This window comes from Archocentrus centrarchus, chromosome 14 (assembly GCF_007364275.1).
Source record: "Archocentrus centrarchus isolate MPI-CPG fArcCen1 chromosome 14, fArcCen1, whole genome shotgun sequence".
Lineage (NCBI taxonomy): Eukaryota > Metazoa > Chordata > Actinopteri > Cichliformes > Cichlidae > Archocentrus > Archocentrus centrarchus.
The window spans coordinates 10,333,396-10,347,398 of NC_044359.1; the positions used below are offsets into that span (position 1 = coordinate 10,333,396).

At 42.3% G+C, this 14,003-nt stretch overlaps 1 protein-coding gene and 2 non-coding genes across 3 annotated transcripts in view; 2 read left to right on the forward strand and 1 right to left on the reverse strand.

Annotated features, from left to right (window-relative positions):
• The window catches only part of LOC115792436 (F-BAR and double SH3 domains protein 2-like), a 48,794-nt gene extending 43,012 nt beyond the window's left edge, over nt 1-5,782 (forward strand). Inside the window, exons 15-20 of the mRNA XM_030746970.1 lie at nt 1,190-1,273; nt 1,891-2,074; nt 2,158-2,381; nt 2,588-2,798; nt 2,892-2,956; nt 3,037-5,782. Coding sequence (XP_030602830.1) covers nt 1,190-1,273; nt 1,891-2,074; nt 2,158-2,381; nt 2,588-2,798; nt 2,892-2,956; nt 3,037-3,120 — 852 coding nt within the window. The 3' untranslated portion in view covers nt 3,121-5,782. The remainder of the gene's footprint in view (nt 1-1,189; nt 1,274-1,890; nt 2,075-2,157; nt 2,382-2,587; nt 2,799-2,891; nt 2,957-3,036) is intronic.
• A 1,240-nt stretch (nt 5,783-7,022) lies between these two features.
• On the reverse strand, nt 7,023-7,186 carry LOC115792711 (U1 spliceosomal RNA). The gene has a single exon (XR_004021063.1). It is a non-coding gene; the product is annotated as a U1 spliceosomal RNA (small nuclear RNA).
• Nucleotides 7,187-9,886: 2,700 nt separating this feature from the next.
• Nucleotides 9,887-10,050, forward strand: LOC115792712 (U1 spliceosomal RNA). Its single transcript, XR_004021064.1, has one exon. It is a non-coding gene; the product is annotated as a U1 spliceosomal RNA (small nuclear RNA).
• The last annotated feature ends 3,953 nt before the right edge of the window (nt 10,051-14,003 follow it).

Genomic DNA, 14,003 nt, shown 5'->3' on the forward strand with positions numbered 1-14,003 from the left:
CAGCAGACACAAAAAAATGTATTTTTGGAAAAATACTTACCTGCAGAGTTAGAGTTAAATGTTTTTCCTCTTTAGCCTTCATTTTCATGCAAAACACATTAAAACAGCTGGTGGTCTGGACTTTGCATGTTCTCCCCATCCCTGTGCAGGTTCTCTCCAGGTACTCCAGGTTCCTCCTTCAGTTTAAAGACATGCATGTTGGGTTAAAGCGTCGATTATACTCCATTGCTGACACTGCCAGCTGGAGGCAGCCAAGGATTCATTCCTGTTGCACTTCTTTGAAGTCCGCCGCCTGTGGTACACGTATAGTTGGTGCATTGTAATGTAAATTAACTGTGGACAGGTACATGTGGTCACAAAAAAAAACAGACAGGTAGACGGCCACACAGATGATGACATTTACATCACTAGTGGACTAATGGGTGATTCTCACTTGGCTGTAGGTGTGAATATGAGCGTGAATGGTTGTCTCTCGCTCTGCAAAGCACTGATGTCCTGTTCAGAGTGTAGCCTGCCTCTCACCCTATAACAGCTGGGATAGGCTGCAGCCCTGCTGGGACCCTGAATTGAATAAACAGTCATGAAATTGGATAGATGCCATCATAAAATATACTAAGATATAAATACACTTAAGCTCTGCTTACTGGATTTAAATATTTGGCATCAGGCTATGGAGTCGGTTACAAAGGCTACAAATTATGATTTTGACTTTGATGTGAAGCCGCTTTTTTTTTTTTTTTTTTTTTTTGGCTGTTTTTACGCAACATCAACATCTGGTTCATTAGCAGTGATGTTTAACCTCCACTTGGATTCATTCTCCCAGACTTTGTGGCACAAACGTTTCTGCCTCCAGGTTAAAAACACCTGTCAGTCGAGTAACACACGTTACCTTTGCCTCACCTGTTTCTGCAAAAAGTCTTGTGCCCTGAGATTTGTTCTGTTTAAGAAAGTTGGTTAGTTTGGGAGTTGTCTTATGTTAGCTGAGCCCTGAATAAAATGCGGTGTTAATACAGGCCTCCTCTGTGTCCTCCTCGGTGCTCGTGTTGACCACTCGTATTGAAGCCAGTGTGAGCATTTATGTCTGTCCACTGGTATAGCAGTGTTTGAAAAATTATACATCGTGGGCAAAATGAAGATGAGTGAACTGTTGCATCTCAGCTTTAATTCAGTCCAATCTGTTTGTCTGCAGGCTTCTCAGCCGGATGAACTGACGATCGAGGAGCAGGAAATCTTGGAGGTCATTGATGATGGAGACATGGAGGACTGGGTCAAGGTACAAAAATAACACACAGTTATGTTACAGATGACATTCCAGTTTATCGAGGCTCTCTTCCCTTTCAGTAATTTTTTTTTTTTTTTTTTTTTTTTTTTTTTACTGATTTGTTATGTGGTCTTGAGCCAATGATATGTGCTGAGTGCGCTACAACTAGACTCTTAGGTGGATCATGAAGTTACAGACCGCTACATACAAGCCACAGCCGTTCAAGTAGAAGAAAATGGACGGTAAATCAGGGCACGGATCAGTCTGATGTAGCTTCAGGAATTAAGATTCATCTAACATGTATTCAGCACATTCAGGCTGATCCAGGTGGGCCGAGGTGTAGGGGTGCTGAGGGTGGTAGAGGCTATGCATGAACACAAAGACAAATTTTAAAAAGTGTACAAATAGACACAGTCACGGCCAGAGATTTTGGCAGTGGCACAAATTTTGTGTTTCATTCACTTTGCTGCTTCATTTTTTAAAAAATTTTAAATCAGTTTCTGTGATGCAGTTTAAGCAGCTTCAGTTTCATCGCTGTAACCGCTGATTTCCATATTTTTAATTTATTTCCTTGTTGGTGGTTTCCCTATTAAAGCATTTTAAGCAGTTGTCACCATTTGCATTTCCAGGCCAGAAACCGCAGTGGACAGGTGGGCTACGTCCCGGAGAAATACCTGCAGCTGCCTTCCTCCAACAGCCTGCTGAGCATGCTGCAGTCTCTGGCCGCGCTGGACGCCCGATCCCATTCCTCCAGCAACTCCACCGAACCTGAAACAGAACTCCCAACTGGCTCCGTCAACGGAGACTCCAGCGGTGAGACACGCATCCGCCACATGACACCGGCATTTTGTTTTCTGCTTTGTTAAATCTTCTCATTGTTGCTGTCTGTGTTGTAGTGTCGTTCGCGAAGGCCTTGTACGACTACGCGGGACAAACGGAAGACGAGCTTTCGTTTCCGGAAGGCGCCATCATCCGCATCCTGAGCAGAGAGACCCACGAGGACGACGGCTTCTGGGAGGGCGAGTTTAACGGCATTGTTGGCGTGTTTCCCGCGGTTCTGGTGGAGGATCTCACCGGGACCAGCGAGAATGGAGATGGACAAAGAGACGGCAGCCCACAGGTAGGTTCACTCTGACGTGCCGCTGAATTTCAGGACTAGATCTACAGAAATGAAGTTCTTTTAGTTGAATCTGCAGACATTGTGACTGTAATTTACTGTAATGGTTATTTATGATGCTAAGCCCCGTATTGTTGTTAATTTATTTTACTGACAGCATTTTGTGCTTCTTTTATATAAAACGTTGAAGTCACTCTGTTGTGTTGAAGGCATCCCCGTCCACTCTGGCTCAGAGCGAGCGCTCTCCTCATGGTCCCTTCCAGCCGGGGCCTCTCCACAGCAGCCCCCTTCAGACACCCACTGTGTCCTCTCCAGTGTCGAGTCCCTGCAGCGCCACAGCCTCTCCCATTGGCCGGCCGCCTTCCTATCACAACGGACATCACAGGCCGCCACCAGCTCCACACAAAAGCCCCTTTCACAGTGAGAATCTCTGGTTTGTCTGTCAGAACATTAATCTGTAAGTAAAAGGCGATTGTGGATTATAATCTGCGTCCTCCCCTCTGACCCATTCAGGTCCAGCACAAAGTTCCCCGCAACCCCCCAAATACCCGGAGAGCAGCGGTGGCACCATCCGGCCTGTGAGTAAAACCTTCAGTGCTGATGTGAACACAACAAACCTTCCTAGCTTCACTTTAACTGAGCTGATGGATCTTTGCAGGTGCGCGCCGCTCCTCCGCCCCCGAAGCAGCATCCTCGCGGGCAGGTGAAGCGGCGGGAGGAGGTGGAGATTACGCTCGTGTGAAGGCGGCACCCCAGAGCACGGACTTTTAAACACACTCCCAAAGGAAACCCGAGGAAGCCTAAAATTCCCAGAAGAGGCCTTGAGGCAGGAGAGGCCCCCCACACACACACACACACACTCAGAGGAGGAACACCGCGCCTTTCTCTTTAACTTCCTGTTCAGTGTTCTCATTTCTCAACACCACGTTACCCAAAGTTTCCCTCCTGTTCCAAGGAGAAGCACAAAGGCCTGCATTATCCAGCTCTTCATTTTCAGCCCTGAAAAAAAGAGGACTAAATAGTTAAAGCGATAACCAGCAAACAAAGTCTAACTTGATAGAAAAGTTAACATTGTTTTATCAGTTAGTAGTGATCACTTTATTAGTGCCTGATATTTCTGGGGATCAGGAATAAGTCGTATCCTTGCAGAGAGTTCAGTGTGTTACCATAAAAACAGGGATGGGCAGCCAGTTTGGCTCTGAGTGTTTAGAAGGTGTGAGCTAACATTTTATCCCATTTATTGAAAGCACTGACAATTCGAAATCGAGCCGTTAGCCAACAAGCATCCGCTGGATTTTCTGTCGTTGGGCTGTGGTAGCATTTCACATTCAAGTAAAAATGTGTCCGACAGGACTGATCTTTGAGAGGCCAAACTGAAGGAAGCCTTTGTGTTTTCCCTCCTTTTTCTGTCTATAAACAAAAGAAATGTCTGCTTTTTAAAAAAAAAAATAATCTGAATCAGTGGAACAGATAAAACTTCTTATCCCATCACAGATCCAGCTCACTCACAGAGCACTTTGCCTGCTCAGTGATGAACACTGAAATATGTACCCGTTTGCTGGGCTGTACCCAAATGTGTGTTCGGATATTCGTTCACTGGGTAGCATTTTTTAAATCATCTCCTCTCATCCATCTCTCATCTGTCTTGGTGATCGATCGGCCTCTGTTCTCTAGATTTAGCTGCATTTCACACCCCTCCAACAAATCTAAAACTTGTGTTTAAACTTCACTGGTGGCCTTTAAATAGGTTTACGGCACATCCGTGTTGCTTCACTTTGCCAATCTGGCAGTTGTGTCAATGTTTTATACGGTTTGAAGTCCTTGTGGCCGGGGCCAAAAACAAACAAAACAGATGTTTTGACATCGCCCCCTGGTGGCAGGACATTGCTACGGCACCAACCCACAACCACAAGTGAATGACTTTGTTGTTGGGTTTAACCACTTTTCTGTATCTCTGTTGATACTACCACAGCCCAGAAAAATGTGTTTCAGGGCAAAATGCAAAAAAATAAATGTGATATATTGTGCATGTTTTTATCGCTGTTTTGGTTTCTGTTTCAGGTTTATTGCACCCCAGGTGATTAATTATGTTTAAGCTCCAACTTCACATTAAACTCTCTGCAAGAAAACACAAGTTCTTCCTTTAGCCGGTCCTACCACAGAGCTTGAAAACATCAGTTCTAATTGATCATGCTGTGGATGCCTTAACTGCAGAAGTTCTCCTCAGACATGTTTATGGATTAGAGAGAGAATCACTGATGATATAGTTACGAGTTCGCCCCGTTGTGTCTCACCTCGTAGCTCTTTGTTACCACCATCAGATTCACGTCTATGCAACAGAGCTGCACTTGTGAGCAAACCAAAAGTCTCGATCGAAGCGCCAGCACGGGCGAGGCTGGTCCTCTCCGCCGACACGCGTAACCGCACGCGGTTACACAAACAAGGGAAAAGTGGCAATTTTACCTGTGATTGTTTTGGATCCCTTTTCTTTTATTATTTGTTTTTCCTTCTAATATTTAGGAAACATTTAAAGTGGGAAGCGAAGCACGCAAACACACACACACACACAGTCTAACTCTTCTTTGTCGTTTTTATTGTTGCAAAATAAAGAGGAAAAAAATGTTTTTAATGACACTAATGATGCCAGTAACGGTCGCTGTTGGGGAGGACGGTTTACACTGAGCATGTGCAGTTTAAAGATACATTTATGTTCACAGAGGAAACCATCCTGAGCTGCTAGCTGTCCAGTTTAAAATCTATAGTGAAGCACTTTCTGATGTCTTCTTATTCCTTTCAGTATTGTGGATGTTTTGTTCAATATTTCCTGTTTGATGTTTGTTTACCAGCCGTATTGGTATGAATACTTCCTGTTATTTAGCCTTAAATAGCCATTTTAGTGTTCTTGATTGAGATATGACTTATTGATCGTATTGATAGTTTACAGAGAGCTTAGAGATGGATGTCTGTGCAAATAATAGCACAGCTTTTTCCCCCCCCCCCCATTTTGTTTCTAGAATCAAGATTAAAAAAAAACAAAAACGATTAAACTGTAGCTGAATCTGATCAGAGGAAAAGTATCCGTCAGCCGTGACGCTGTGTTTTCGTTGATCTCCTTGAGATCTGAATGACATCAAACTTATTTTTGAAGTTTGCATTTACCCTGTTGTGTTAAAAAGAAAGGACTAAAGTTTCTTTCCCATTAGAGAAGTTGTTTTGTTAGCCTGCTCACTGGTCCTGATCACGCATCAAGTCCGAATCTGAAATTCATTTTGAAAAAGGGGAAAGAAAAAAAAAAAAAAATCCCACGTTTTAGAGCATCGGCTCAGCAGAGGCTGCCGGGCGTCGTATTTACACACCAGTGGATGTTTAACTGTATTTATTGTGTACAAATAAATGTGAAATAAAGATAGCTTAAATGAAACAAGACTCGTTTTAATTTATTTCAAATATAACAATGGTTTCGGGCTCCCCAGTGTCTCCCATTGTAGCCTGCCTTTATATGGAGGAAGTGGAAAGTAAAGCTCCAAACACAAGATAAACAATGTAGTGTCTGGTGTCCAGTGCAGTGAAGAGTGCTCGGAGCACTACACAACAGCCTCTTCACAAACGAATGGTACAACATAGAAGAGCCACCTCGACAGGGCAGGACTCAGATGTACGGCTGCATCTAAAGGTCAAAGGGCACTCTTTGAAGATGCCAGTGTTCACATTTTGGACCAGGAAGACAGATGGTTTGAAAGAGGAGTAAAAGATGCATCTGTGTCGACTGTCAACAACCATCACTGAACAGAGGAGGTGGATTACATCACCAACTTTCCCCTCTGCCTACAGCGCTGTCCTGAGCTCCCTCCCCAAGCGCCCCAGGTGACCTCAACAGATCACTTGATAAGAGTGGGGCGAAGTCCCAAATTCACCTGAAACCACTGATTATAACGACCCATGTCTCGGCTCATGTATGCACATGAACAACAGTGGGTCACAACCACCTCCAGGGGACTACGCCCACTGGGGTTTAAATACCTGGGTCTCTCCACCTTTTGGTTTGAGAACTGAAGAAGCCTTTCAGATGAAAGTTGAAATGTCTTAAAGAAACAAGAAGTCCAGTTGCCCTTTTTTCAAGCTCCAGAGTTGATCCATAAAGAAAATCTCAAACATTCATATGACATTAATATTAAAAGCAAAAATCTAAAGATTTATTTTATATAATTTCTTCCAGCCACGTTTATTACAGTGAACTAGAACCAAAATAAACTATTTTGTGCTTTTGTACTTAAATCACTCAATAAAATAAGACAAAATAAAAAATATATACAATAGAAAAAAGCTCAGTTAAATAGAAAAAATGAAGCTCAGTGAGTTGAAAAATAGAAGTTTGCTTGCAAACAAAGAATTTATAATTTCAGAAAAACTGAACATCAGATTAAATATGTCTTCAGCTACTCTTATGTGATCGGTCACCAACACAGGAATCAGCAGCGGCAGTGTGGGTTACACTAATCCAGCTGTCAAACTCACTGATGCTTAGTAAACATCCTGGAAACACGATACTTAACGTTCTATACTTCGACCGCCGAGAACGCCTAACATAATGATATACACTTTATCATCATTATTAAACATCCAATTTTTTTTTCACACGTGTGCAGGGGGAGAGCGCGTACGCAGTCCCCCACTACCACAAATTGTGCAGTTGAGATTCCCACATTTGGGGAATTCACAAAGGTCAGAACAGCCAGAGTGCAATAGCTGAGCCTCACTTTGGACGAACCACCTTCTTGATCATGGTATCATCCCTGCCAGGTAAGTATAACTTCACTCTGCAGCACACGGGACCTCCTTCACAGTTACACCGTGCTGACTGACGGTGCTCACGAGCAACACCGTTTCCCAGCATGCACCGCTGTCTTTCAAAGTCAAAAGCTAACCTGCAAAAATTGGATTTATCATCTTCACAGCTTCTTAAAAATGTCTAAAATCACGACATCAAGTTCAGCTGAACCAAAGTTAAGTTAAACTGCAGCGAAGAATGTTTCATCAACACTTCACGTTCAGAAAAAGATTAAAAACACACAACAATGCCGACACAAAAATCACAGCACAGCTACTTCCGGCTCCTTTGTGTCCTGCTGCTGCCGCCTGCTGGTCTGGAGTGGGAACGACGGAACTGCGCGGGGAAAATGTGCTCATGAAACCTTTATTCATTATTATTCATGCTTTCAACATGAAGCAAAACGTTCTCCACGACTTCTCCGGATCTTTTTACATCTGTCACATGTGCTCAGGGTGAACCGACTCTCATCTGTGAAAAGCACAGGGCACCAGTGGTGGACCTGCCAGTTCTGGTATTTTATGGCAAATCACAATTGGGCTCCACGGTGCCGGGCAGTGAGCACAGAGCCCACTAGAAGATCTGGGGTCGTCAGGCCACCCTCATGAAGTCTGTTTCTGATTGTTTGGTCAGAGACATTCACACCAGTGGCTGCTGGAGGTCATTTTGTACCTCTGGCAGTGCTCATCCTGTCCCTCCCTGCACAAAGGAGCAACAGATTTTAAAAACATTGTTTTTAACAGCAACAAACACTTCACCTCTGTGACTGACCAGCTTGAGGATGGTTAAAAAGATTTTCCATTTCACAGTAAGACCCAGTATGGTGCCGTACCATATGTATAATCCTTCCTGTCATGTAATGGAAGACATTAGTGTTCCAAGCTTTTGTTTGTTTTTCCTATAAGATGCCCTGGATGTAAAACTTTTATTCTCTAAATCGTTGGTTTTGAATATGCACTGATTGTCCATCCTGCAGAGCTGCTATTTTTTTTTATATGTTCATGTTTTGTGCACTTTAATAAAATATTCTGTGTTACAGTAACAGTGAATTGTGGAATCAAAAAATGCCTAAATTGGGCTTTAATCAGCCTTAGACTTACTGACATTCTTTGAACTGACAAGTGTAATCGATAAACAGAAAAATCATTCACTCACATGTTTAATTACATTTCTTTATTGTGCTATACACAAATACCAACTCATTGCAAGTTTGCGATCTCGCATCTTTTAGTAAATGTGATCTTTAATGGTGTGAATAAACCTTGACCACCAGCTTTTCCAGGCTCTACTGCTGTGAAGGCGAGTGGACACCCTCTGCATGAGTAAAAGCAATGTGACCTGTGAAGGTTTGGGGTACACCAAACCTCTCACCCAGCAGTGTTGTGCCTCTTTTGGTTGCCACAACTAAGTCCTGCTGACGAGGTGCAGGGGCATCAGGGTTTATAGCACTGGGGTCGCCATCATCAGTTGTACAGACAGACAGAAATACACACTTCACTGAGCTCCAAGGACGAAATTACAACTTTCCTTAATAAACACAAAGAATGAAAAAAAAAATGTAACCCAAATGCAGCTGCTGATATTCATGCACAGACTGTAAAATGTGATTAAAACCATAACTTACGAAATGCACATGAATGAAACAGAGCCCTAAACCACAAAGACAGTGTTCAAATGGACACTTTTAACCAGTTATTTAATCGGTTATTGTAGTTACACGTTACCGAGCACATCTTTCTTCACCATAAAGTAACGGGTTAAATGAGCCATTTAGCTTCATTTGTTACCATAAAAGTAACAGATAAAGACATAACTCTTTTTTTTTTTTTACCTTATTCGATCAAAAACTTACTCTATAACTTAGTTTAAACGTGAAGTAAATCCAACTTTAAAGAACGACAGCGGACCTTTGTTTTGGTGTGACGAAATTTCCACCTTGACAGACGATTGGTAGTATACACTGGGGTTCTACGATCCGATTGGTAGTCTAGAGTCAGAGCCTACGGTGACTGTAGATTCGGGGCCAATGAGAAGGCGTAACTGTCTACAGTCACCGTACACCGTTGCACTAGACAGTTAGGCCTTCTCTTTGGCCCGGATCCTACAGTCACCATAGACTCTGATTGTAGACTCCCAATAGTATCGCAGAATCCCGCTGTAGCCTACCAGTCACACACACGGACACATCTGCTGGCAGCTGTTACTGAGAAGATCAAACTACAGCCTCAAAAATGCTTCGTGTCAATAAAAATAATAGAATAAAGGTTTCATGAGTACATTTTCCCCGCGCAGTTCTCAGCCACGTTCTGCTGAACTCACACCCAAAGCGTCGTTCCCACTCCAGACCAGCAGGCGGCAGCAGCAGGACACAAAGGAGCCGGAAGTAGCTGTGCTGTGATTTTTGTGTCGGCATTGTTGTGTGTTTTTAATCTTTTTCTGAACGTGAAGTGTTGATGAAACATTCTTCGCTGCAGTTTAACTTAACTTTGGTTCAGCTGAACTTGATGTCGTGATTTTAGACATTTTTAAGAAGCTGTGAAGATGATAAATCCAATTTTTGCAGGTTAGCTTTTGACTTTGAAAGACAGCGGTGCATGCTGGGAAACGGTGTTGCTCGTGAGCACCGTCAGTCAGCACGGTGTAACTGTGAAGGAGGTCCCGTGTGCTGCAGCGTGAAGTTATACTTACCTGGCAGGGATGATACCATGATCAAGTAGGTGGTTCGTCCAAAGTGAGGCTCAGCTATTGCACTCTGGCTGTTCTGACCTTTGTGAATTCCCCAAATGTGGGAATCTCAACTGCACAATTTGTGGTAGTGGGGGACTGCGTACGCGCTCTCCCCCTGCACATGTGTGAAAGACAACAAGCGCCAAATATTTGTTAGTGGATGCATTCGACTGTACAGACAGTGTTTTCTAAACATCAGTGAGTATGACAGCTGGATCAGTGTAACCACAGTGCGACTGCTGATGTCGCACAGGAACACATGTCAGTAGAAACGCTAGAATGCACTCACTAACCCCTTGTCAATTACACTTGTTTGACAGCGGGGTTGGTGTAACCCACAGCAAGGTTATTGATGCCACTGTAATGATCAAAAGAAAAAGATAATCGCTACTCAAATTCTCATTTAAAGTCTTAATATCTTAAATTGGATACATTTGTAACTTATCTAATAATGTGATTGTGTGAATGACGAGCTCAGTATGGAAGATCATGAGTGCCATTTTCCCACCCGTGTGGTAAAGAGTTTGTGCTCATCCAGGCTATGTGAACAGAATTTTTACCAAGGCTGAGGAAGTCATTCACAAATAGATAGATAGATAGATAATTTTAATTGTTTTGTTGTTGTTAAGTTGTTTTGTTTTATATTTTAATATTAAACAAAACAACTGAACATTTTTATAATTATTATTATTTTTTGCCTTTTTTGGAAAGTGAACAGTGAAGATAGACAGGAAAGTGAGGAGAGAGGCAGGAAGACATGCAGTAAAGGGCCACATATCAGATGCAAACCCAGGCTGGCTGCACCATAGCCATGCACCATAATGTTCGCCTACTTACCCACTGAACCACCCTGAATATTTATTTTTTTTTTATTAAATAAAAATCTTTACATATGGGTCATTCCAACCATTTCAAGGTGGTAACATTGTATAAAAAAGTGGGCTGATAATCAAGCAACAATGTCTACATTTGTGACTAGCTTGATACTGATGATTCGACGCTGTGCCGAGCTTACAAAGCGAGGATGTTTCCAAGCGCTGCTCCAAGGTGCGGTTCCAAACACCCATGGCTAAAGCCATAATCCTGCTTCAGTGGACATAGTGCAAAGGCAGTCTGTGGACCGCCGTCTACCTGCAAAGAGTGTCTGTTGCTGATGGAGGTAGCATAAAAAATATGTGGTACAACCGGTCTGTAGGTTATTCTTGCAGGTGTTGGTTGATCCACTGGCACCCGCGGAGAAGAGCAAAGTCAGAGCAGAACATACAAAGAGCCGAAGTGAAATTGTTTGTTGTTAAAAACAATGAAACGTGTCCACTGCAGCCTCTCTCTGTGCTTTTCATGCTGCATTTTTTTTTTTTTTTTTGATCTGTCATGTGTGTTTTGCACTTCTCCCATTACCGATGAGCTCAGTTCATCCACATCCAGCGATGCGCAGTTGGGGTTTTGGGGTGGGCGTAAATCCCGCTCCATACACAAACCGACACATTTGCCCCCACATTTCATCCCAGTTTCCAATCTGCCCTTTTCTTGGGACTGAAACCAGATTCTGCCTCTTCTCCTTCAATGGGAATCATCTGACAGCTGTTTTAATACATATAGACGCATATTAAGAGTGTTTTTCCACTTGGACCAAAGAGTTTTATTCCTGAGTTCTTTTTCTTGTGTTTCCAGTAACCCGACTGACTGTGTGCAGCTCTGTTTTTAAATGACACTGAGTTATGATATGAACAAAACACAGGAGATATTTGAGGAAATAGCACCTCAAGCTATTTCTGCATGTAAAGCTAGTATCATCTTTATCTGGTTCTCTATATGCATTTGCAAGATAAGGATTTTGTTGCTGAGCATTACTTTCCAAAAGGAGACGGAGAAAAGACATAGATACATAGATAAATAGAAAAGATAGGTGCTGTATTTACTCCTGGCCATAATGACAGTCGTGTTTGCCATGAGGCAAGTAATTTTGCACAGGGTGCAGGGTCTGGATGTGCACGCACAGTTTTGATTAGTAACTAACTCCTCTCTGGTTGGGGGTTAAACTGCCTGTAACAAAGTTAGAAATGGTCTGGTCACGTAACTACAGCATTTTATTTTGTTCCAGGAGAAGTGCCATCTGGGCCAATTTTTCCTTCATAGGGTCTCTCAAGGGGAGAGATTTAGTATGATTCAGAAAACTCCTAAGAAGAAAACTGGTTGAGCCACCCTTGGCAGCGAGAATGCCAGTCAAGCATTTACAGTAACTGTCAGTGAGACTTTCACATTTTTTTTAAAGGAATATTGTCCCACTCTTTGTTTTAATTCAACCACATTGGAGGGTTTTTGAGCATGATCGGCCTGTTTAAGGTCATTCCAAAGCATCTCGATCTGATTTAAATCCAGACTTTGACCAGGCAACTCTAATACCTTCATTTTGGGTTTTTTTTTTTTTTGGAGCCATTCAGAGGTGGACTTACTGGTGTGTTTGGGATCATTGTCCTGCTGCATAAATCAAATGAGCTTGAGTTTCAGGTCATGAACTGATAGCCAGACATTCTCCTTCAGGATTTTCTGGTAGAGAGCAGAATTCACGGTTCCATCAATTACAGCAAGTCTTACTGAAGCAGCAAAGCAGCCTCAGACCATCACACTACCACCACCACGTTTGACTGTTGGTATGATGTGCTTTCTATGAAATGCTGTCTCAGTTTATGCAGATGTTACGGGACTAAACCTTTCAAAAAGTTCAACTTTTTTCTCGTCAGTCCACAGAATGTTTTCCCAAAAGTCTTGGAGATCATCAAGATGATTTTGACAAATGTGAGATGATCCTTTGTGTTCCTTTTGGTCAGCAGTGGGTTTCTCATTGGAACTCTCCCATGGATGCCAGTTTTGCCCAGTCTTCTTATTGTTGAATCATGAACTCTGACCTGAACTGAGACACGTGAGGCCTGCAGTTATTTTGATGCTATTCTGGGTTCTTTGTGACCTCCTGGATGAGTCGTCAGTGCATTCTTGGGACAGTTCACCACTGTTCCAAGTTTTCTCCTTTTGTGGATAACGGCTCTCACTGTGTTTCACTGCAGTCCCAAAGCCTTAGAAATGGCTTTGTAACCCTTTCCACACTGATATCTGTCAATGACTTTGTTTTTCAGCTGTTAACGAGTTCTTGTTGCTTTTTAAAATCTTTTAGCCTGCTTCACTTTGTCAGAAAGGTTCTATTTAAGTGAGTTCTTGATTCAACAGGTCTGACAGTAATCAGGCCCAGGAGTGACAAGTTAATTTAAACTCAACTTTGCAAAAAAAAAAAAAAAAAAAAAAAAATTCATGCTTTAACATGGGGGGGTCAGTTACTTTTCACCACAGGGCCAGGTAGGTTTGGATAGCTTTTTCCCTTAATAAAAGAAACCATCATTTAAAAACTGTCTTTTGTATTTACTCAGGTTATCTTTGTCTATTAAAATTTGTTTCATGATCTGAAGCATGTAAGTGTGACAAATATGCCAAAAAAAAAAAAAGAAGAAAAAGAAATCAAGAAGGGTGCAAATACTTTTTCATAGCACTGCTTTGTACAAATGTTTCTCTTAAGAGGCTTAAATTTGAATTCATTTAAGACAACTAAAGACATTCCTATAGTGATAATGCAGTTCACCGTAGTGCTAATACAGATCATGAAACTAATGAAGTAAACAGAGTTTAGAGCAAGGGTGTCCAAACTTGCGGGCCGCTTCCAGCCCTGTCCACTTCCGGTCGGCGAATTGATGTCAAAAATAACATACAATTTGACCCCTTAAGTTACTTTTTTGACATTTTGCTTAACCCTCTTAATTGGAGGGGAAGGCGAAATGTCAAAAAAGTAACTTAAAGGGCCAAACTTTATGTTATTTTTGACGTCAATTCACGGACCGGAAGTGGGCGGTGCCGGAAGCGGCCCATAGGCCGCAAGTTTGGACACCCCTGGTTTAGAGTGACTGTTAATTTTCAACTTTTGTTGGACTATAATACACAGTAAATGAAGTTATATTAATTCATTATGTGGAGAAAATTTTTTTTATACTGATATTTACATTTGCACATTAACTGCTGCTGTAAAA